A 23,581-nucleotide genomic window follows, 5' to 3' on the forward strand; every position below is an offset into this window, starting at 1 on the left:
TTTATTGGCGTGGAAGAGATATCTCCTATCTCAAGGTCTTGGTGGTTCTCATATTTCATGCACTTCTGAAAAGCTGCTAACTCCAAAGCTTACAATGTCATGCAGAAACTTGAAATTTACTTTTTTAGATTTCTAAAAGGTTGCTAGTATTCAAGCAGTTTCTGTTGGTAATTTTAAACAGTTATGTTCTCTCTTTCTGTTGAAATTTTTAACTTCAAATATAAATATTCTAGAAACATACAGTGGTAACATGTATTGAAAAAAGAGTTTTAATTCCATAGAATTTGGATTTACTTATATCAAAAACAACATCCAAAGAGTTATTATGGAGGCATTAGTGACTTGGACATGCTCAGTAGCATTTTTTCTTTGATCTCTGGATTGCCCTATGCAATATCATAATCTGCTTTTGAAAGTCCTCTCAGTTTCAAAAACATTGCCATTTGATATGGAGGTGGGGTTGCAAGTCCAAAGTCCTCTTGGAATTAGTTGTGTATTGTTTTTAGTCCTGGCCATTCAAGGGTTTTTTTAACACAACCAAGCTGAACATAAGCCTTTTAGTCCCATTCCATTCAGTTACTTAGAACACTTAGAAGAACTTAACTGGCTCTTGACCTTTTGTCTTCAGTTGCCTTTGACAATGCTAACTTTGGAAATATTTATACATAGAATGCTATATTTTTTCCAACAATTGCAAGTCGTGCTGACATTTATTTTCACAGTTCTTCAGACGTTTGCTTTTCATTGACTTCACAGAAAGAAAGACGGAAGCATAGATTTTACCAAGACCCCATGAGTTACTCTGAAACCAGAAGTGTGAAATTATCAGTTCATAAACCTTTTTCTTCTTTTCTATGTAAAATGAATTTTGCAACAACTTGTTAAGCAAAATCCAAGAAGATTTTTGCCTAACAAACACTGATCTGTTCTTCTTAGCGGTGACTACTTTAAAATTTCAGCGAATCCGATGTGAACTGAGCAATAGTCTTAAGTTTGAGTAACTGGTAAAAGCAGGTTGTCAGAACTGTCCTTGCTGCCCGGGTGCTGGCTTTCTGTTAAGTATTTGTTGTGTATTTTAGCTATGTCACTGCTCACACGGACACTGAAGGAGAATCTGAGGAAGAAAAAGGATGGATCAGTTCAACCACATCTGCTCTGAAACCAGAAGAGAAAATAGAATTATTTAATCTTCTACAGCAAGTGGACACATTGCATTGTGGTTCAGACAATGAGAAAAGAGAGAGCTTCAGATTGTTGCTTGAAAATGAGGAAAAGGTACAAAGGGCATGTGTCACACTAACATTCTTTTCAGCATATAGCTTCAACACGCTATATATGGCATGTTAAGGGTTTTTTGGGGGGGGGATTGGGTAATATTAGAATTTAATAGAATTAATTGGCTTTAAGTTGGGTTGTAAAATGGTCTGACACCTAATAGAACTGCCTGAAAATTTGGTACTAGTGTCTGAAGGATCTTGGCACTTTTTAAGCATTGAGCATACCTTTGCAAATACTTTGACATAGAAAACTGTCATTATTTAGTAACAATGGAGCAGTGACCACATTTGGAGCATTACCCTGCTAATAGGGCCCATGCTTCTGAAAGAGGCAGTGGTGTCCCCTCCCCTTTTTTGAAAAGGCCCTCTTTAGACCCTGTGGTAGTAGGCTATTATTGCCTGGTGGCCAATATCCCATTTTGGGACAAGGTCCTTCAGATGGTGGTGGCAGAAGCTCAATTGCAGGTTTGCTTGGAAGAAACTGGTTTTCTGGATACATGACAGTCTATTTTCAGGCATGGTTATGGCACAGAAACAGAGCTTTGGTTTCTCTGGCAGATGACCTTCATCAGGAGAGAGACAGGGGTGATATTACCCTGTTGATTCTCCTTGACCTCTCAGTGGCTTTTGATACAGACCATGGTATTTTGCTGGACTGGCTCAGGGTAATTGGGTTGAAGGGCACTGTGTTACCTGTGGTTTATACATGCCCGGGCATTGAGATTACAGGGGGAGGCAATCCTGGTGGTACCTCCTCCCCATCAAGGTGTGGGGGTGGCAGGGCATGTAGAAGGGCTTTTTATGTGATTGCCTTCAGGCTCTGGAATAGTCTTTCCTCAGAGATTCAGCGTACTCCTACCCTTTATGGTTTAGGCTCATGTCAAAGACCTTCCTCTTCACCCAGGCATTTGGTTAGCCTCTCTGGAAACCCCTTCTGCAGCTACTAACCTGGGGGGTGACAGTGGGGGTTGGGGTTAACTTAATGTGATTTTTATTGCTGTTTTAATTGTTATGTTTTATTCATGATGTTTTCATTGTGGTTTTACTTTTTTTTAATCTTTGTAAGCCACCTAGAAATGCTAGAATGTGGCATGCTAGAATAAATTAAATAAATAAAATAATAGAGGTTGTCCCTGTCATGGACACAGAGCTAGAGGGAGCTGATGAAGAACAGTTTTATCCTGTACTGTAAAAATAACCTGGAAAGTCCCATGTCATGTGGCAGAAGCCATTTTACAGCTCTTCCCAGTCCCAGTGATGCCCGTGCCAGAAGATGGGGCAGTCCTGACTCCACCTATATGGCCTTTTGTGATGTGGAAGAATCTGTTGTTGTGGCTTTGTGTGCCAAACATTATTTTAAATACGAGGCAGCAAATCAATGTGTGGGTCATAATGGGAGCAGGGAGAGTTCCATTTCCTTTTCATATACTGAAAATATGGGGGAGGGGTGCAGATTCCTAGGATGTTGGGAAACAAGGAGGAAAAAAGCATTAGCTGCACCAGCTTGGGGGACAGACAAAGGCAAGAGCAAGATGGTAGCCAAAGGCCTTGTGGAGCCAGCTGCTCTCCAGAATCTACCAAGTCACAACCCTATAGAGCCAGTCCCAGAATTGTTTTTTGCCCAGTTTCAAGATGTCTAACTTAATCTTGGATTAGAAACTTGCTACTAGGAAAGGTAAAAAAAAGTTTTAAACATCCCAATAAACTGCAGATAAAACAAAGACTTTGAAAACAGTGAAGTCTTCAAACATACCTATGAGTGCAAGGGGGGAAAGGAGAACCTGAGAATTTATGGCTGGTTTTCTATGTGAACAATTGTGGTTTATTTGTGTGTCTGAATAGATGCAAGGAATTTATAATGTTGAAATGAATATGTATAAAAGAAAACCGAATGAAAACATCTTGGAATGGAGAAATATTTCTGCTGCTTACATGGCTTTTAACAATTCTGGCTTCTGTGTTGGAGTAGTTTCACAAGAATAAACAAAAGTTCACAGAAGTTAGGTTTTTTTTAGAAAAAAATCACAAAGTTAAGTAAACATGACTCTGAAGTACTGAGTTGTATTACTGATTGGCTACCTTACCTGCAACTCTTTTTCAACTATATTCCATTTGGCAATCTAAGGCCCCTTCCGCACACGCAAAATAATGCATTTTCAAACCACTTTCACAACTGTTTGCAAGTGAATTTTGCCATTCCGCACAGCTTCAAAGAGCACTGAAAGCAGTTTGAAAGTGCATTATTCTGCATGTGCGGAATGAGCCAAGGTAACAAAAGAAGAAGTTAATTTTCTTGGCAATGAAATATTGTGGATGTAGTACTAGGAAAGCCTGATATGCCCATAACCGAGCTTTACCTTAAGGGAAAATGTCTGGATTCTGCACAACAAAGGAAATTATAGCTGTGAATTTACTGTGCAATAAAGGGAAAATTATTTTGCTGCCAAGATTAACATTTTCTTTGCAACAGATGTATCCAAAGAAATATGCAAAAGTAATAAAATGATAAGAATACAGCAAAATGGATTGAGTTTACTGCCTGCCGTCTGAACATGGTATACAAGGAATAATATGTGAACACCACTTTTTTAAAGCATGTCAAAGGAAATTATATGTGAGATTAACAGTTACATTGAAGGAAACTGAAAGTGTCTAATTCTGTTTCTGTGCAGTACAAAAACTATGCTGGCTTTCTTTGGAGACTTGCCCGAGCTTATGGGGATATGTTTGAGCTAACTACAGAGGCTGAAGAAAAAAAGAACTGTGCTTATGAAGGTAGGCTGTTCTATTAAACAGACTTGTAAAAAATGTGAACCATGGGATGATTTCCACTTTTTTTCTTTTACTCTCATTTTTGCAGTTAACATTATGGAAAATGGTGGGCAGATGGCTGAGAGGGGAGAGGGCTGACATATGTGGAGACTGACCACTTTAGAAAAGTGAGCAAGGCTAGGTTTCATCTAACTGGATAACATTTGACTTTACTGCAAGGAGTGAAACATGCCATTTTTGATATGTTACCATGGCTGGATGGGGGCAGGAACAGAAGGGCGGCGACAGAGTGGGGGTGCTGGCTAGTTAGGGGTTGCAGGCGGCTGGTGCCGCTGCCCTGCTGAGCATGTGAGTTGGGATGATTATGCCCCTCCCATGGCAGTCCATGTGACTGGGAAGCAGCATGATGAGGGAGAGGCTGCACAGGCTTGGCTTGTGGCCTCCAGACTGAGTTGAGCTGCGGTTGGGCAGCCAAGTCTCGATTCCCACAGCCTGCCGCCAGGCCCCAGTTCATCGCCAGTAGGGGTTGTGATTTGGTAAAATCAAATCACAACACACACACACCCGCCCAAAAAAAAAGCCATGTCAGCTTTTGGGTTTTTTTCCTTTACCAAGAAAATGTGAAGCCCTGGTTCCGAAAAGCCCAGCTTAAGCTCTACCCACCATTTTTCAGGTCCACGTAGACTTGGGAAACTGCAAGGGTGGTGGTGGTGTTGAAGCTCTCTCTGCCGCCTGTTCCCAGGTCCTTGTGGACTTGGAAAACAGTGGCAGGGTGGTGGTGGCTATTAGGTAAATTTCTGGTTCTGGTTTTTAAAACCTGAAATTTTTTGGTAAAAAGCCAAAACGTTCCAGGTTTTTAAAACCAGAACATAAAAGAATACCAATTCCTCTCTTACAGCTTAGATATTGGTTTAAAAATATGATGAACCAGATATAGTGCAGAGAAGATAGGTCCCATATACAAAAGTCTTCATGCTTTATCACTCTTCTAAACATCTGACCTGAACAACCTACCCCTTTCTTATTCTTCTACAAGAATGCCCAACATTTCCATTTTCTGGCTGTAAGAGAGGAATTGGTTTTCTTTTATGTGCTAAAACTGGACATTTTGTGTTAATCACAAGCCTAGGGGTGAAACACCTTGTTCTTCTTTTTCTTTTTCCTTGTGCACCCCCACTCCACAATAAGCCCTCCCTGCATCCCCCCCATGCCCAGCAACCTCCCCTGCGAGCGGATCCAGTGATCTGTGGGCAGAACAGCCTTCCCTGCATCCCCCCCATGCCCAGCAACCTCCCTGCCAGTGGATCAAGTGATCCACTGGTTTAAACCAGATCTCTTAAGGGTGCACCACCATCTCTTTGAGAGCCAGCGGAATCACCACCTCTCTCAAGAAGGTATTCACTACCCCTGTCTCCAGTCAGTCAGCCTAGCTTACATAAGCCAGGAGGGAGAAGGATCTAAAAGGCACCATGACACCTCACATCTTATTATGGCTGCCGGGTACTCTCTGGCAACCAACTCGGCCCTCAGTCCAGCAAGCGGGATCAGGGCCTCCATGCCACCCTCCACCCAAGCATTTCCATTCCCCCTCTCCTATTCCAAGCCACATCTTCCAACCCTTCCCCCGCCCCAATCCTTTCCATTCCATCAGTGGCAAAGCTACAAGGGGGCGGGGGGTGCGCCGTGCACCAGGCGCACGCCTTGGGGGGCTCAGAAAATTGCCCCCAGGCCCCTCCCCCTTCCCCCCGCAGCACCCCCCGTGGCGCCCCCCGCAGCTTCCCCCTTCCCACACTTACTTTAGTTCCTTTCCTTTTTGAGAACTTTTTCAGGCTGCAAAAGGCCTGTTCGCAGTAAAAACGGTCTGAGGAACTACAGTTTCCAGGAGACCTTGGGGTTCACAAGGTCTCCTGAGAAGTATAATTCCCATGAGGCCGTTTTTACTGAGAACAGGCCTTTTGCAGCCTGAAAAAGTTCTGAAAAAGGAAAGGAACTAAGATAACTCGGGGAAGGGGGGCGCCACGGGGGGGATATAAAATGTGTACCAGGCGCAGTTTGGCCCAGCTACGTCTCTGCGTTCCATTCAACTCTCCCCTGCACCCCAAACATCACTTTGCCATTCTACTCCTCCACCCCACCTTCACCTTTCTACCGCCGAGCCACACCTTCCAGCTATTTCCCACCTTAAGCCACACCTTTCCATCCTCCCCCATCCAAGCTTCCCCATTCTGCCCTCCCCAGCTCACATTTTCACTCTCCCCACACCCCAAGCCTCACCTTGCCATCCTCCCTTCCCCCCACACCTCTTCACCCTCCCCTATCCTCCCCTTCCCTCCTGCTCTAAGGCATGCCTCTCCTACCTCCAAGCCAAAGACTCAGGACCCGGTAGGTGGTGAACATCACACCGGGAGCAGGGAGGGCACCCCCACTGCACCCCCAGTAAAGCCAATTGCAGGGGGAGATGCTGCTTCTTCCACCCTTTGCTTGGGCCCATACCCTGGAGAGGAAAGCCATTGCTTGAACCAAATAGAAGAGGGACAGCAGGAGCTGCTACTTCTCCACTCAGAGCAGCAGGGAGGAGAACAGATGAATGGGCAGAGCACCAGAAAGGGAATGAGAAAGTTAGCTGCTCTGAGCTTGGCTTCAACTGAGGAGTGCAGGGTATCAAATCAAAATAACTAAATACATAATTTTGTTGTGTGTTCGTACATTTTGCAACTGGTTTGATTTGGCCTATGATGACCTTTAGTTAATTGTTGTTCTACAGGGTTTGCTGTTTCAATAATTGTTAAAATCCACGCCCCCAGCCCCCCTCCCCAGCAAGTATGATGCATTAGGAGAAAAGGTATAAAATATTTTAAAAGAAATAAACTAACCTATAGCATGTCTTTTTTCAGGAAAACTTAGGGGTGAAAATGCTATTAATCTTGATTCATCAAGTGCTGAGAGTCATCAATGGTAAGTCTTGAATGGAAGTAGGATGTACCCATATTGGATAATCTCATATGTAATCAACTTGTATCTGAGTCCTAAAGCATACAAACTGCATTGGCATGCTAGGAAGTCAGAACCAATGGCATCTTCCATGATTGTTGCATGTGTTTTCCCTTTGTGGAATTGAAGTGTTCCACATTCGGGGAATTCCTTGTATTTTGAGCTAGCCATATGTCTAAACCAGAGGTCCTCAAAATGGTGTCCATGGGTGCCATGTTGTCCACCAGCTCCTTTTCTGGTGCCCACAGTGGTGTTTTTCAGGAAGTGGGTGTGGCCACTTAAGGCTTTTGTCCCGCAAGGCTTCTGATTGACTATTGGAGATTTGATTGTCTATGCAGATTTTCTTTTTAAATGGTGCTTTGGCAGCAGTTGCCACCAGAGCACAAATATCTACAGTGTGTTACTGAGATTAAGATGTGGCAATAATTTTGTGACTGGTTCCACCTTCTGTGGCTGTCATTTTGTTGCTATACCCATCATGCCATGTCAGAATTCCATATGTGCACACAGGCTAAAAAGTTTGGGAATACCTGGTCTCAACAAGAAACTGGTGCTTAATTCAATGCCTTTATCATTATACTTGTTAAAAGTGCAGAGGATCTTAGGAAGTATAAAATGAAGACTTGCTCACAAATGTATTTGTTTTAGGAAACAGATGAATAGATTACTTTCTCCTTCCTCTGGCATCTTATATTTATAGAGAGTGGTTGGGCTGGAGAATCTGGATTGATTTTAGGGGCATATCTCCCCATCACAACTACTTGCATGGTTTGTGCTTCCAGAACTATGGGCTAACGCTAATACATCACACAGTTCAGATAATAGCATATATATCATAACATAATAAGTATTATAAAATGCTGGTAAGTGGTTTACAGCTTATCTGTATTTGGTAATATTTTGCATAAATTAAATTAGGAAAATATTTCAGTAAAGTCTTTTTACTGAAATTGTGCTAAGCTTTATGACTGTCACATTGTGTCAAACTAAATAGTTTTGAAAAGTAGCATTTCTAGAGTGGTAGTATGACTGAGTAAAATTCTATTTGAGGACTGCTAAATCTGTCTCCTTTCATCCCCGTATTTGTGTATCAAATTAAACCTGCACAAGAAAATAGTTTGAGAGAGTACCTGTGTTGGTCTGTTGTATAGCTAGATTCTATAGCACCTTAAAGATCATCAAGATTTTGAGGGATCAAGTTTTCAAAATTCACTGTTCCCTTTGTCAATATGAGTTGGAATGGAGATCTCTGAGTCCTTCTATCCAGTCAGAAGGTGAGAGGTTTGTTGCAAGGAAGAAATTCAGGATGTAGAGACACAATCCACATTGCATCTACATCCCAAGTTTCTTCTTTGCAATACTCTAACTGCTTCTGACTGGAATATAAGAACTCAGAGTTCTCCAATTCATATTGGATGAAGATTGCCTTAACTGGTGAAAGTTCACAACCTGAAAACCTTCTTGGTCTCTAAGGTGCTACTGGACTTGAATCTAGAAATTCTAGAAACTCTCAAGGCTAGGTAGGCTAGCTAGCTCATGAAATTTTTGAGCAAAGCATCCACATTTGTTGCAATTTCCTAGATGAGCCACAAGGTGGGGCGTGTGGTTCTTCTTTGTTATCTTACCTCCCCCCCCCCGCCCCCCCAATTATGGTTAAATGTTGCAGCGTTATCTCTATGGCACATCTTTCTAAGGTGCTAATTTTTTATTTCATAGTTCACAAAGGCTCTTGCTCACAGACGTCTCAACACCCCACATACCTATTTGGGTTTAATAGGCTTCATTGGACGCATATTTGCTTTCCAAAATTCAATCATTAAGATTTCCATGGACCTGAAGATTGGTCATCCCTTCTGTCTTCTCCTGTTGGCCTTTGTGTCTCTTCTGCAGCTACAGCTATTTTTCTTTCTTTCACTATGTGTTCATGTGACTATAATCTTGTCTGTTGCGAAACTTTGTAAAGTTTGTCATCTGCTGGGTATTTTCTCTTTTTTTCAACCTTTTAAAAAAGACGTTACTACTCCATTTTAATCTGTTTCTTATTTGTATGCTTTTCCTTGACTGTTCAGAATTCTGATCTACACAACACTTGTGCATACTTTTTTGTGGTGTCAATCTTTCTCCTCACAAATGCTCTAGTGAATTTCTTCCACTTATGTATTCTCTTTTGCATTTTTATTTTTAACCTTGATCTTTAGCTACACTTGATCATGTTTTTTGAGACCCAATAGTTAAATGTGGTGCTACTTTCAGAGAAATTTATTTCCTGTCTTATTTCCTGTCTCATGGTCTTCCTGGAACTCCTGTGTCTTTAGGTTGATTCTGTTCTCTTCAGTGGCCATGGCTTCTAATTGGATCCTCCATGGAGTTCACTGGATAGCATAAAGCATACATCATCAGCTCCTAACATGTCTTTTGTTTCTCTGGATTGCTGCAGTTGGCAGTTGCTTTTGTGCTAGGAGTGGGAAGAGACTTGAGGCTGATCCCTGATGATCTACAGTACTTCCCAATCCCTAACAGCTGAGTTTTACTTACTCTTATATACTACACATTGTGGGTAACTTGTGCTTGCAGGCTCCACCTGAAAAAAATACAATCAGCAGGTGGGCAGTGTGTACAAGCTACTCCAGAAATCACAAACTATTAGAGAGGTGCTAAGACGAGACCAGATCATATACCTTTTGCTAAAATGTCAAATAACCATACCAGAACTTCTGTGCATTAAATTAGTTTTCCCTGTCCCATGTGCATATTTCTCACCTGGTAACACTGTTTCATTAGATGAATAGCTGTTGTATGTTTTGTCTAATATGTATTAACAGGAAGCCACAGTGTACCCAAGTAAGTTCTTCTTGTACTGTCTTAATTAGATCAGAATGTAAAAAGTTTTCTGAGGCAACGAAGTTGTAATTGATGATGTACATTCTGGGCTTCATTAATACTTCAGCGTTCTGTCCAGATAGGAAAGGCTGCTTTAGGGCCAGTCCAGATAAAATGGGGATTAAGTGTTACTGAACAATCTTCGTTGGAAGGACTGGACTAGTTCTTGAGTCCCCTTTTGATTGTCGTACAAGTCAGGAAGCCTGTTGGCTACTGTCTGACATCACTGTGATTCATACCAAAAGTATGTCTGTGTGTCTGCAGCTTTCTGTATGTTTGCATTCGATTTTATCTAATTACAGTCTTTCCTTCTCCCACTTGTGAGTCTCCAGCTTGGCTATCACCTGCTTCCTATAGGAAGGTCTCTGCTTGTTATCATAGTTTTTTGCCCACTACTCTGATAAACAAGTCTGTTTATTTCTTCCCTTATTGCATTCACTTCCCACTGTGAAAGGTTTCTTTTCTGAGTTGAAATGTAGCTGTCAGTGCCTTGAAGACAACAGGCATAATTCATCTTAGGACTGGACTGTGAATTGCCTCACTTCTGATTTTGTATTAAAAAATTAAACACAAATATAATAACAATTATAAATGGTAAAAAAACTAAACTGTTGCTTATTTACATTTTAAATAAATTTTATTCCCATATACATTTATCCTCTCCTTTTCTATAGTACATATCTCTGAAAGTTGTTTCTTAAAAATTAGATCATGCGGGCATCTCTGTCTTAACCCCAAGTTTGCCCTTTTACATATGTGGCAGATGCCCACAACTGTGTAAGGGGGAGAAATATGGTATCATAAACATCAGATTGGAACTATGTGACTAATGTACTAGGCAAATATAAGCAGCTTTTGATTTGCCTGGAAAGGCCTTTATGCGAAGAAGTATTGCCCTTCACTTTGTTAAGCCAGCACCTTCCTTTCCGTGTCACGCACAGACCTGGAGATATTGTGAGACCCCAGATTAGCTTGTTTGCTTTTCATTGTTTGCTTTTCTGGCTGCAATCCGTTTAGCTATGGTATGCTGAGTTTATCTGATTAGTGCCTAATGAGCCGAGGGAGTTAGTAAAGAAAATGCTGCCTGCATTTCTCCAATTTGTGGGAAATTAAGTTTTTAGTACCCCTTTGCTATCCAAATTCTTGACATTCTTTGCCCTTTGCTTTTGCTTAGGATCACCAACCACCATTGACTTTTTTGTGGGGGGGGGGGGGTATCAAAGCAGCCTTAAAGACCTTCTGTTGTGTCTTAAACTGAGAACCATACCTTTTGGTTTTGGAATATCCTGGACATGTTTTGTAAAGGATATCTAATTGGGTAATGTTTTAAAATCCCTTGTTTCTTTAGTCATAAAGAGGAAGATCTTCATGTATGATCTTTGACAAAATATACCTCCTTTCTACTGGGTATAAGACACTTGCAGCGTTGGATCTGGGGGAGAGGTGTAAATAATATAAAATGAATTGAACCAAAGCAGACCAACCCAGTTTTTTAAAAGTATATTATGCTTCTCAGTCAAGATTGGAACATTAAGTTGAATCCTCCAAGGCTGTTCCTAAGAATCACAGAATTGCAAGAGACCACAAGGGCCATCAAGTTCAACCCCCTACCATGCAGGTACACACAATCAAAGGACCCCTGACGTATGATCATCCAGCCTCTGTTTAAAAACCTCCAAAGAAGGAGACTCCACCACTCTCCGAGGCAGTGAATTCCACTGACAGTCAGAAAGTTCTTCCTAATGTTTAGGCAGAATCTCTTTTCCTGCACCTTGAATCCATTAATCCATGTCCTAGTCTCTGAGGCAGCAGAAAACAAGCTTGCTCCCTCCTTGACATGACATCCCTTCAAATATTTAAACATAGCTATCATGTCCCCCCTTAACCTTTGCTTCTCCAGACTAAACATCCCCAGCTCCCTAAGTCTCTCTTTGTAGGTCATGGAATCCAGCCTCATCCATCTTCTGGGCCATGAAATTGTCTGCAAGGCAAGTGAGGAAATTGTTGGACCTGTTAGTCTTGGCAGAGTTTGACTCCCAGCAAATATCTGGATAATTGAAATCTCCCATTACTACTATTTCTCTTATTTGTGAAAGTTTGGACATCTGCTCCAGGAAGGCATCATCCAACTCTTCAGTCTTGCTGGGTGTGTGTGTGTGTGTGTGTCTGTAATAGACCCCCTGTTTTTCTCCCCCGTAATTTTTACCCAGATTTCTCAACCTGGTTTCCAGGATTAAAGTCAGGGACCTGCTCACAAGCGTATTATCTCTGACATATAGTGCTACTTCACTGCCTTTCCTAGTTGATCTATTTCTCTGTCTCTGAAACAGGTTGTACCCCTCAATTATTACATTCCAGTCATGAGATTCATCCCACCAGGTTTCAATGATGCCTATTATATGATATTTATTATGTCACGTTAAGGGCATAATAAATATGATATACTAGGCATCACTGAAACCTGGTAGGATGAATTCCAGTCCGTGTTAAGAGTTCCAGTTCATCCTGTTTATTACCCATGCTTTGTGCATTAGTGTAGAGACATCTAAGGCTTTGGTTCATGCCCCATAGGTGCTTATTTAAGGTTTTATGCCTCTCACTGCTGGGTTTTTGAACTATTCATTCAGTTCTCTCTATAACCTTCAGCCTATTCTCTCTAGTACTAGGTGAACTCCTTCCTACTTGAATATTGTCTCCCTCTTCCACTTCACTCAGTTTAAAGCCCTCCTGACACAATCTCCTAGCAAAAATACTCTTCCCTAGAGCCGTGAGGTGTAACCTTCCCTTGCCAGTAGTCCCTCTTCATGAAACCGCAGACCATGTTCCTAGAAGCCAAAACATTCCTGGCAGCACCACCTGCAAAGCTAGTTATTCACCTCCACTGTTCTTCTTTCCCGCCTGGGCCCTTGTCCTTCAACTGGAAGTAGAGATGAAATGACAACTTGTGCATCCTGTTCCTTCAGCTTCCTTCTGAGAGCCTCAAAATCCTTTCTGATGTCCTGAAAGTTATGTCTAGCAGTGTCATTTGTTCCAATGTGGATTAAAAGGAAGGGATAATGGTCAGTGGGCTTGACAAGTCTTCTCAGCCTCTCTGTGACATCACAGATTTTGGCCCCAGGGAGACAGCACACCTCTCAATACATCTTGTCAGGCCTGCAAATTGCTGCTTCTGTCTTTCTTAGCAGGGAGTCCCCTACAACCACTACATGTCTCCTCTGGGGTTTTGTAGGTGACATTTCGTGGGTTGAATCTTCTGTCACTTGTGCATTCTCTGAGAGCTGAGTCTATTCCTCCTGTCTGTCCCTCATCTTCATAGAGAAGGGAGAGAACCTCAGAACGATTCTGTAATTTCAAATTCACAGAATGCTCCCTGGTCCTTCTGCTTCTGTGGAATACATTTCTCCAATTGCCCACCTCCTCTGTTTGAGAGCTGCCATCCTCCTCAGAAATATCTTCAGTGTGTTCTCCACCCAATACTGTCTTCTCCATTCTGTCCAGGAAAGTCTCATTCTTCTTAATGTGCTGAAGTGTAGATACTTGTGTTTCAAGCTGTTGTACCTTTTCTTCTAACAAACGTGCATTTGCTGCAGGTGTAGCTACCTATATCCTCTGGCAGAAAAACAAACATTCCACAGCTGTTGCAGGTTTCAGCAGCAAATCCTTGATGATCCATATTTAGGGGTCTTAAATTCTACAGAACAGATTTCTGGGCCTCTCTTTCAAAAGTTCCCTTCTACATTTGACCACCCAAAATCCAAGTTAGCCTTGCTTCTTTTTAGCCCAGCCCTGTTCACTGAGCTCTAGACCGTAACCTAAGGACTGAAGACTTTTGCCCCTAGTCACTACTTTATGTTTTGTATCTCCCTGAAGATGGGTCCTTAGTGGTAAGAATTGTGTGTACCATGAGGAAACACACAGCCAACAACAAAGGAATCTCCCACACAGACAAAAGCTTCTCCAAGCTCTCAAAAAACACAAGCCCTCAAAAACACATACGCCAGATAAGGATTGAGCTTTAAGGATAACCCCCACCAAAAACACACACACCAAAACTCACCTTTTCTCACTGTCTTTTCCTGAGTCTCATAGAGTACAGTCTGTGCTGCTGCTCCTGAGCAAGTCAAAGAGTGAGAATTTGGCTCAAAATGCATCCGAGATACCCTGAAATGACAGAAATATATACTGTAACCTTTATGTTAAAAGTACGTTTTTCCAATGAAAGAAATCTTAGGCTCATTCCGCACACGCAGAATAATGCACTTTCAGACTGCTTTCAGTGCTCTTTGAAGCTGTGCGGAATAGCAAAATCCACTTGCAAACAGTTGTGAAAGTGGTTTGAAAATGCATTATTTTGCGTGTGCGGAAGGGGCCTTAGTTAATTTATTGTATGAGGGTTTTTAATCAATTAACTAGTAGATAAAACCTGCATGTGAATAGTTCTACAAAGCTTTCTTTCTTAGTTTTTAGATGATGCGTTCACCTGTTTTCAGCAGGTAGCATCTTAGTAGGCATGCTATAAGGGCTGCATTACAAAAGAGGAAAATACAGAAATGCAAGAGAAGAAGAAGAAGAGTTTGGATTTATATCCCCCCTTTCTCTCCTGCAGGAGACTCAAAGGGGCTTACAAGCTCCTTGCCCTTCCCGCCCTCACAACAAACACCCTGTGAGGTAGGTGGGGCTGAGAGAGCTCCGAGAAGCTGTGACTAGCCCAAGGTCACCCAGCTGGCGTGTGTGGGAGTGTACAGGCTAATCTGAATTCCCCAGATAAGCCTCCACAGCTCATGCTGCCTCTGGCAGCTCTTTCTCTTCTATAGAAATGAGAAAAGTGCCTCTTCTAAAATTTATGGGAGGCCCTCTCTTAGATGTTCTTGTATTCTAAACATATTTTAACATACCAGAAGGCTTTAATAAGCTAATGGGCCAAATGTTACAATCCTGATTAAAGTGTTTGGTGAGTTTTGAGTCTGTTTTGCATGCCTCATTACATTTGGGCATCTTAGCTGGGTTGGCATCATTAGTAATTAAAATTATTGAGGATCTTTGTTGCCCCCCCCCCCCCCCAATCCTATTTCCTTTCCAGGTTTGCAGTGATGTGTGGCTATCTGTCTCAGTTTGAAAGCATACAGGACAAAATCAAGAATGGTTATCTCTTTAAGGTATGTTTGGCACTTTCTTTAAGCTGTTATTGAATTGGGTCCTTCTTACAGTTTAAAGTCAGTGTTCGGGAGTAAAACTAACTCTGCCTAGGATGCATGGTTGAGTGCCAATGTTATGTTGAAAAAAGGATCATTTTTGTTTGTGCCTACAAATTTGCTTTCAAACAGAAAAAGATTTAAGCATGGCTTTTCAAAGCAACTGTAAGGGTTTTATACTGCTGTTCCTGATTGAAAATGTCAAAAAAGTGGTTAAGGATGTGCTGATGTCTACATGCGTGTGCATTATATAATTCGTCATTCTGTTTTTCATTAAACATTCTAGTCGCATGTTCTTGTTCCTCTTGGTACGGTGCTTACAGCAAGTAAACAGAATGTACAGTGCTCCTGTTCAAAATAAAGGCAATCAAAAGCTTTTCTTTATATTTAGCATTTTTGTCTCAGAAAAGTGATTCCATGATTCTAATTCCATGTACTTGAATTAGGGTTGCCAGCTTCAGTTTGGGAAACACCTGGAGATTTGCGGGGAGGAAACACCCGGAGATTTGTGGAGAGGAGCCTAAGGAGGGTGGGGCTTTGGGAGGGGAGGGACTTCAATCGGATGTAATGTCATAGAGCCCACCTTCCGAAGCAGCCATTTTCTCCAGGCAAACTGATCTCTCTTGCCTGGAGAACAGCCGTAATGGTGGAAGATCTCCAGCTGCAACCTAACTTGAATGGATAATGGATGTTGCTCTGCTGAAAGGCAGTATCAAGCCATCAGACTTTTTGATGAAGGGCAAACAAAGCATCTTAGAAGCCACTAAGTCACAGAGAAAGGGCAAAAACTATTTGAAGGAAACAGAACTATTTAAATGAAACAGAATTCCAGAGGAACTTTCAAGACTAACAACATTCTAGAATAATATTGTCAGTCTTTAAGATGCTTCGGGACTTCTGTATTATTTTTTAAACTATTTACCTGTATTATACTATTTAGTCATGTTTAAATTTGTTATTGATTTGGTTAAGGACTTTCAATAGAATAGTGTCAACGTGTACTTAAAAAAACCCTGTACTGTGCCTAAGTGCTTGCTTGTTGTCCTGCTGCCTTGAACATGTTGTAAAGGGTCTTGGAGGCCAGATTAGGAGTCCTTCTAACTGAGAATACATTCTACACATTTGTTTGTTGTCCTCATGAAAGTGGAAAGTTCAAAGAAGGGATTGGCAATCTCTCTAGAGATACAGCTCTTGTGGGCAACTGGTGTGCATACAACTATGAAGTGTATGTACCTTAGTTGAATATTTGGATTGCATTGAGAGTAAACCAGAAAGACATCACTGTACTTCTATATCAACTTTTTAAAAAAATACCCAGCTCTTACCATTTAATGTGACTTTTTCAGAAGCCTCAACTTGCACGTGGATCTTTATGATTGATAATTTATTGTCACTGTTACTGGATCTAGTAGCAAGTGGCCCCTGTGTAGATTAGTTAAACTGCACTATCAGTTCACAAACAGAGAACATCTTTTCAGGATACCTCCAGAAAAGTCTTACCTTGTAAATAGACCAAAAGGCAAGGGGATTTTGAAATGTTAGCCTGATGAGTGAAGTTTTTTTAAGGGTGGGTGAAATCGTGAGGTTAGCTGAAGGAAAATGTGGCGAAAGGTAGGAAAAACCACCCTGCTCAAAGCGCTGAGGGCTCTAAGAATTTGAGGAGGGGAGATTTTGAGGTAGAAGTTCCAAATTATTATAAGTTACATGACACAATTCTGTTCAGGCCCCCAGCCTGTCTCTGTAATTAATAGTGAAGATGTAAAACTCATACTAAAACAAAAGCAGTACAACATGCCTACCTACCAAGGAAGAGGTTCCTTGGTACTTCAGGGGACTTCTCAGGTATACAGAAATATTTGACTTCATAGATTAAACAGAAGAAAGAAAATCTAGAAAAGCATTTTGATAAGGGCAAAATAACTTCCTGGAACCCAAAATGTTGAAGGCAACTAAGGCTGATTCCGCATGGGCCAAAAACAGTGGCGTGAAAACAGTGTGAAGACAGTATAAACCCTTTTACACTGTTTTAAACCCTTTTACGCCATTTTCACACTGTTTTCACACTGCTGTTTTTGGCCCATGCGGAATCAGCCTAAGAGTCAGTTGAATGGAAAAGGGGGCAGATTGTTTAAAGAGACAGAGATTTGGAGGGGTGTGGTGGAATTTCCAAATATTCCTGCAGCGTGTTATATCACGTAGTGGGTGGCTCATCCCAATCTTGAAAGCAGTGCTAGGCCACCCACTTACAAAGTAGGTACTTCAGCTTATTTTGGGGTATTCTTCAAGTGTATATAAAAATAATAATTTGTAAATCTGCCAGGGACATAGCTACAGAATATGGTGCCTGGGGCAAGAACTGAAATTGTGCCCGCCCACTCCCCAAACATCAGACACACATTTTTAGATAACTGTATCAAAACAACACTCCATGTTTCCTGAAATACCTCCACACAAAGGCATAAAATAAAGACCATCTCTACAGTAGTCATCTCTACTCCAAGGAATCTTATTGATCATCTCCCTGTCATTATTCTTCTCTCCCCCACCCCACCCTAAAGAAGAAACCAGTTCTCATAATTCTTCCCCATTATTAGAAAAGAAAAACCTGTGAAGGCTAAGATAGTGTGGAGAAGGAAGTTTCTTTTGTGCTCTTGAGATCTAATAATATTGTTAAGGTAGAGAAAAGGAAGAAAAAAGAGAAAAAAGATGAAAAGAAAAGAGAGAGAGAGATGAAAAGGAAGAAAAAGAGAAATGAAAAGGAAGGTAATTTTTTTGGTTGTGAAACTATCTTCTGGAGGTGTATCAGGTCCTCTATGCTTGTCCCCACTTGAGAAAGTAGCAGATCCAAAGGGTCACTTCACTTCAGGCAAATGGTGCAGCTGGAAAAGATTTAAACTTCTCTCACCAAACACTGCTGTTCTAGTTGTCCAGCCAGGAGATCCAATGTGCCTGCTATTTTAAAAAACCCAAATATTTGGGGATGCTATACTAAGAATTATCAGTTCTTCATTTTAATTAAGCCTTCATTTCAAAAGATAGCTAGCCTGATATAGTGGTTAAAATCAATGGACTCTAATCTGTAGAACTGGGTTTAAGTCCCCCCTCCTCCAAATAAGCAGCAGACTCTAATCTGGTGAATCAAATTTGTTGGGAGACCTTGGGCTAGTCACAGTTCTGCAAACCAAAGCCAAACGCTGCGCACTAATACTGCACAGTGGCTCAACTGTATTAAGAATTGTCATACTATCATATCTGTGTACATATTAACAAAGATGCATACATAACAATAGTGCTATTAAATATAAATAATTTAAAATAGATTGTCCAGTCCTCCAACAATGGATTGCTGACAGTATTGTCATTAATCAGTTTTGTTATGCAGATACCTCCTGGATGACCAATGCACGAATATGTAGTGCTTGTATAATATCATGCTTGTCACTACCCAATGCACTTAAATCCACTTGGAAATAGTTTTTTACATCATAAATACATGAGTCCCATCGACTCTTTGTTGTTGTATAAGCAGTTTGCGCAAATCTCTGATCATAACACACCATTAGCTCATGTAGTAACTTCTTAACATGCGAACGGGTATTTGCACGTTCAGAGACACTTCCTCTGTTTGGTATGCCTCATCATCATTGATTGGTCTCACCATCAGTGATTGGTCTCACCAGTTAAGGAGATATCAACCTCAGTTCTGGGAATGAACTAAGCAGAAGCAATACGTGTTCATTTTGCCTTTTCGAAGCCCTTCTTCAGTGCATCATTCCTCCAATACTAGAATGGTCAAGCGAGGTTTTATCCCATCCTACTTTGATTATTTCCCACAATTTTTTAGTGGGAACCCTCTCAGCCCCACCTACCTCAAAAAGTGTCTGTTGGAGAGAGGGGAAGAGAAGGCTATTGTAGTACTTTGAGACTCCTTAAAGGTAGAGAAAAGCAGTGTATAAAAACCAACTCTTTTACTCTTGTTCAACAAAACACGTTCAAACCTCCCTTAGGTACGCATGCAATTTTTTGGACCCAAGACCATTCTAAATATCTTCTATATTATTTTATGTGTTTGCAGTTATGTTTGTTAGCACTGCTGCGACAACTATAGTAGGATATTTTTAGTGGTTCACTTTCTTAATTTACTATAAATCATCTATTGCTTATGCAATAGTTACATACATTAACTTGGCATCATTGAGCTAGAATTGCATTGTTTTGTTGGAGTAGACTCCGAGAAGTTTGGGGAATAATGGGAAAACGAAAAGGGGGCTTCCAGTGGGGAATAAAGGAAACTGGCTTTACCAAGTATGGTGCTTCGATACCTATTCAATAAACGGTAGTGATCAATACTTCAGAGTCTGTTTATTGTCTTAAGGTTCCGAGATCTAACACATCCACTGCATTTTCCAACTTACTTCCATTTTCTTTGTATTTATTAAAAAATGTATATATTGTGCTTTTCCCCTCATTTAAGGACTCAATGGCTCTTACAAAAATGCATCCCCCCAAAAAAGAAAATACATTACCATAAAATTAAAAACATTGAAACAAGAATCATAAAAATCATGCTCCCTGTTGTCCTCACTAAAGGACAACTACCTGTTATCCTCACTAAGCAGGCATTCTTCTGCCTCGCAAGTTATCCTGAAAGCTAAAAGAGGGATTTCTGTCTTTTCTGGAAGGCAGAAGCGTACCAGGGGTAAATGGCGCCCGGAGACAAATTGTCTCCAGGACGCCCCCCCAGGCTCTGCCGCCCGCCTCTGCCCCACCACCCTAGCTCCACCCCTGATGCCCCAGGCTCCACCCCCACTGTCTTAGAACCCGCCCATGTCACCATGGACATGGGCAAGGGCTAGGGTGCCAACCTCCCCCCCAACAGACTCCCCCTGCCGGCTGGGAGCCCAGCCGGCGGGGGGGGGGAAAGGAGGGGGAGTCCTGGGTGGGGTTGAGGGCGCCTGGAGGCAGCAGGAAGTCCTGCTGCCTCGTCGTTTTTGCGTGCCTCGGATGGGGTCGAGGCACGCGAAAACGAAGCGACAGCAGGACTTCCTGGTCACGTGGGAGGCCGATTTTGCGCCCCCCACGTGACTAGAACAGTGGCGCCTGGGGACAAGGGGTACCCCTTGTCCCTAGGCAGATACGCCACTGCTGGAAGGTCCTTCCAGAGGACAGAGGCCACTGTTGTAAAAGCTTGCAGGCTGACACATTTCTTGCTAGCTTAAATAATAGTATCACTAACAGGTGCTGGTGGAATGAGTGAAGTTGGTTCAGAGGGGTTCTCCTCCCCATTCTCCCAGCCCACACTCACCAATGCTGCACCTGCCTAGCAAGTGGCTGACTCCCCTGAAGAGTAGTAGCAGCAGGCACAACACACCTCACCTCACCGCAGACTCTCACCTCTCTCACTGGGCCATACCTCGCACCTCGTCCCCAGCCAGGTCAGTGGCACTTAGCAGAGTGCACCCTCCTGCCCTTGTCCAGCACGAGGACAACACGCCAGCTGCTTTCCTGGCCTGCACTGCCCTTGGGGACTTTACAGCCTGTTGTACTGCATGGGTCACTGGAGGCTTGCTGCTGGGGGGAGGGAGGAGGTCAGCCAGCTGAACATGCCCCACGTAACCATTCCAAGTGGTGCCTGGGACTCAAGCACCCTCACACACACCCTTGCTATGCCATTGAAATTAGCCCAGAAGAAAAAAATATCAAAGGTTCAGAATGTTGAGAGCAGCAGAGAACCAATATAAGAGAATCTAGTCTGCTCAAGTCCTTGAATATGCAGCATACTAGAGGTGAGATATCTGTGTGCATAGTTGGAGAAATTTTCAAATCATTTTTCTCCCTCTCTCCCCACACACCATAAACGTGATTCTTCATTAGCCTTCAACTTATAGCTGTGAATTGAAATGCTAATAAGAACAAACATGCACATTGAGGTTTTTTGTTTGTGTGGTTTTCATTTCCATAATAGTAGGATGGTACCTTTCAGTAGTTATTCGTGACGCCTTTAAATGGAATGTCCTCTGGTGCAGTATGTACACGTATTCTGTGGCTTTTCTACATAAATATGTTTTTGCCAGTTATAATTACTGAGTTGGCAGACTTCATAAGGGTCATCCACATTGCATTCTTCATGAATTTGTCTAAACAATTGAAACCATAGAGTGAGAACTTTTCGTGGTAATCTTTCCTACAGGAGCATCTAGACAAAGCAATTGAACTTAAGCCTCGAGATCCATTTTTGTATTATCTCACTGGAAGATGGTGTTACGAAGTAAGTACTTTTGAGCCTCCAGTCATTTCCTCAGTATCAGTCCTGTTAGCTGTATTAAAAAATACTGCATCTTCAGCAATTTTACTCCCTTTTCTTGGAAAAAGGGAACACACACAAACTTAGGGATTATCTTGGCCAATATTCTGTCAGCAGTAATTCTCCAGGGCCTGAGGCAGGGAGCTGGCCTAGCTCAAGCTACTGGAATTCTTTGAAATAACACGATGAGGATTGTACACAGGCCCTTCTGTATGCAAGGCATGTGTTTTACCTCTAAGCTGTGGGTTCTGCTCTAATGGACTTTGAAGTGAAACGAAGGCAAATTCTTCATTATTCATGTCTATCGGTGCTGGCGCTTAGTTAACTATAGTGACGCACATGTGCCTTCTGTGTGCCCTATCCTATAAAGAAATCAGCCACTGCTCCATTAATTTCTCTGTTGACATTTTTCTCTGTTGACATTTACCAAAGCTGAAGCAGAAATGATAGGGTTGGAGTTTGGATGCAGTAACTTCGGAGTGCACTGAACTTCTGAGTAAATTTGTTGTTGGCTGATCATTTGGTATTTGTGTACTTTCACTCTTGTGAGATGCCAGTAAAGACATTTAAAAAATGCACTCTGGTTACATTCAGTTATCACAGCAAGATGCGATCAGATACAAATGCAGGTGGTTGTTCGCTTGTGTCCCTTGCTCCTTCCATTTCCTTTCTCCCTTTTGTGTAGAGAGGTTCCCTCTCAGGGTAATATACTTCCTCAGAAGTTAGTCCCGAAGAAAATTCACGGATCTGGGTCACTTCCATGCTCCACCTAGTGGCAGATCAGACTTGGAGGTGAACCCCAGCTCAGATCCTCGATAAATCCGATTGTCACCCAAACCCTGAATGCTGCTGATTCGCAAATGTCCAAGTCCAATTGTGGCCTCTTCCACATCAGGGGGCTGGTATGCACAACATGTTACTACTTCTGTAAGAGACGAGTTTGCCCCATGCCCAGTGAGGAAAAGGTGCGGTGCCCCTCGTCCATGAAGCATAATAACCAATAAGATGTTCACAACTTTAGCCGGTGATCAAAGCATAAAGTTGGCAACATGCATAATGAAGAATTCTCTTAATGTCAGATTCCCCATTCAGACAATAAATCACTTGATTGGTTCAAGGCTTTTATTGAAGACATGTTTGGAACGTAGAAAAAGAGTTCTGGTGAAAACTGCCCAAAACTCTTGATATTATGAGTGAGAGATCCCCACCCCCACATGAGAAGCAGACAGTTCACATTGTCTGGCCTGGAGTCTCTACCCAGCCACAGAACTCCAAGGCCACAGCTAGAAGAGATAAACTGCACCTGAAAAAGCGAAAGTGATCCCCTCCAACAACTCCATCATGACACCTTCTCCGCCCGTGTATTTCACCCAACTTCCCCCCCGCGCCGGTGCCATTTTTTCGTATCCCTAACTTCACTCCTTTCCCCTTACCCTCCCCTCTTTATTTTAGTCATTTCTGTGTTTTGTTGTTGATGTTTTGGTTGGATCTATGAAGCATCAATTAAACGGAGCTATAGAGAATCAAAGTAAAGAATCAATGAAGCATTGTTTCTACGAATAACTCACAAAAAAATTAAAAATCCCATACGGTGGCCATGAAACATTTGGAGGAGATGAGTACAGACAGACATCGTGGTCAAGGAGGGAAATCAGAAAGGTTTTAGAAACGTTCTAGGTCACTTATGCAGAAAGGGCCATTTTTAGCTTGAGTAGTTATAGTGTGGAAGGGAATGTTCCCCTCTCTCTTGTTTCCCCCATCTCATCCCACCCAGCTGGCCCTTCTATGTCATATCCCAGACCTTTTCCAAGGGTCTCTAACTTTTGAAGGGATGTTGCAAGACTGGGGGAGTCAGACCAGCCCTCTTCCACAAATGAATTTCTGCTCTTAGTCTGCTGGAAGTATCCCATAGCTACTGCCATATATACAATTAATGTGATAAACATTCTTTGTGCTACTTTATGATGGATTTTTTAAAAACCCAGTAGTATGAAGGCCAAGTAAAACATTTCCTGTTTTGGGAAGCAGCCCAAACCAAACTCTAAGCCACCTAAAAGACACAATGGAACCTTACTACATCAGTTCTTATTAAATCTAGTAACAAAACATATATCATGCCAGATCTCATATTTGACAAAGTATAAGCCATATATGTTAAGAAGGTA

The 23,581-nt window shown here is 42.0% G+C and overlaps 1 protein-coding gene across 2 annotated transcripts in view; it reads left to right on the forward strand.

The window, feature by feature from the left end:
* RMDN2 (regulator of microtubule dynamics 2) overlaps window positions 1-23,581 on the forward strand; it is a 34,619-nt gene that overhangs the window by 5,341 nt on the left and 5,697 nt on the right. For both annotated transcript variants that reach the window (XM_048484319.1, XM_048484309.1), the window contains exons 3-7: window positions 1,080-1,275; window positions 3,950-4,052; window positions 6,944-7,004; window positions 15,001-15,076; window positions 21,303-21,380. In XM_048484319.1, the coding sequence (XP_048340276.1) occupies window positions 1,080-1,275; window positions 3,950-4,052; window positions 6,944-7,004; window positions 15,001-15,076; window positions 21,303-21,380 (514 nt within the window). The remainder of the gene's footprint in view (window positions 1-1,079; window positions 1,276-3,949; window positions 4,053-6,943; window positions 7,005-15,000; window positions 15,077-21,302; window positions 21,381-23,581) is intronic.

Source organism: Sphaerodactylus townsendi, linkage group LG01 (assembly GCF_021028975.2).
Source record: "Sphaerodactylus townsendi isolate TG3544 linkage group LG01, MPM_Stown_v2.3, whole genome shotgun sequence".
Lineage (NCBI taxonomy): Eukaryota > Metazoa > Chordata > Lepidosauria > Squamata > Sphaerodactylidae > Sphaerodactylus > Sphaerodactylus townsendi.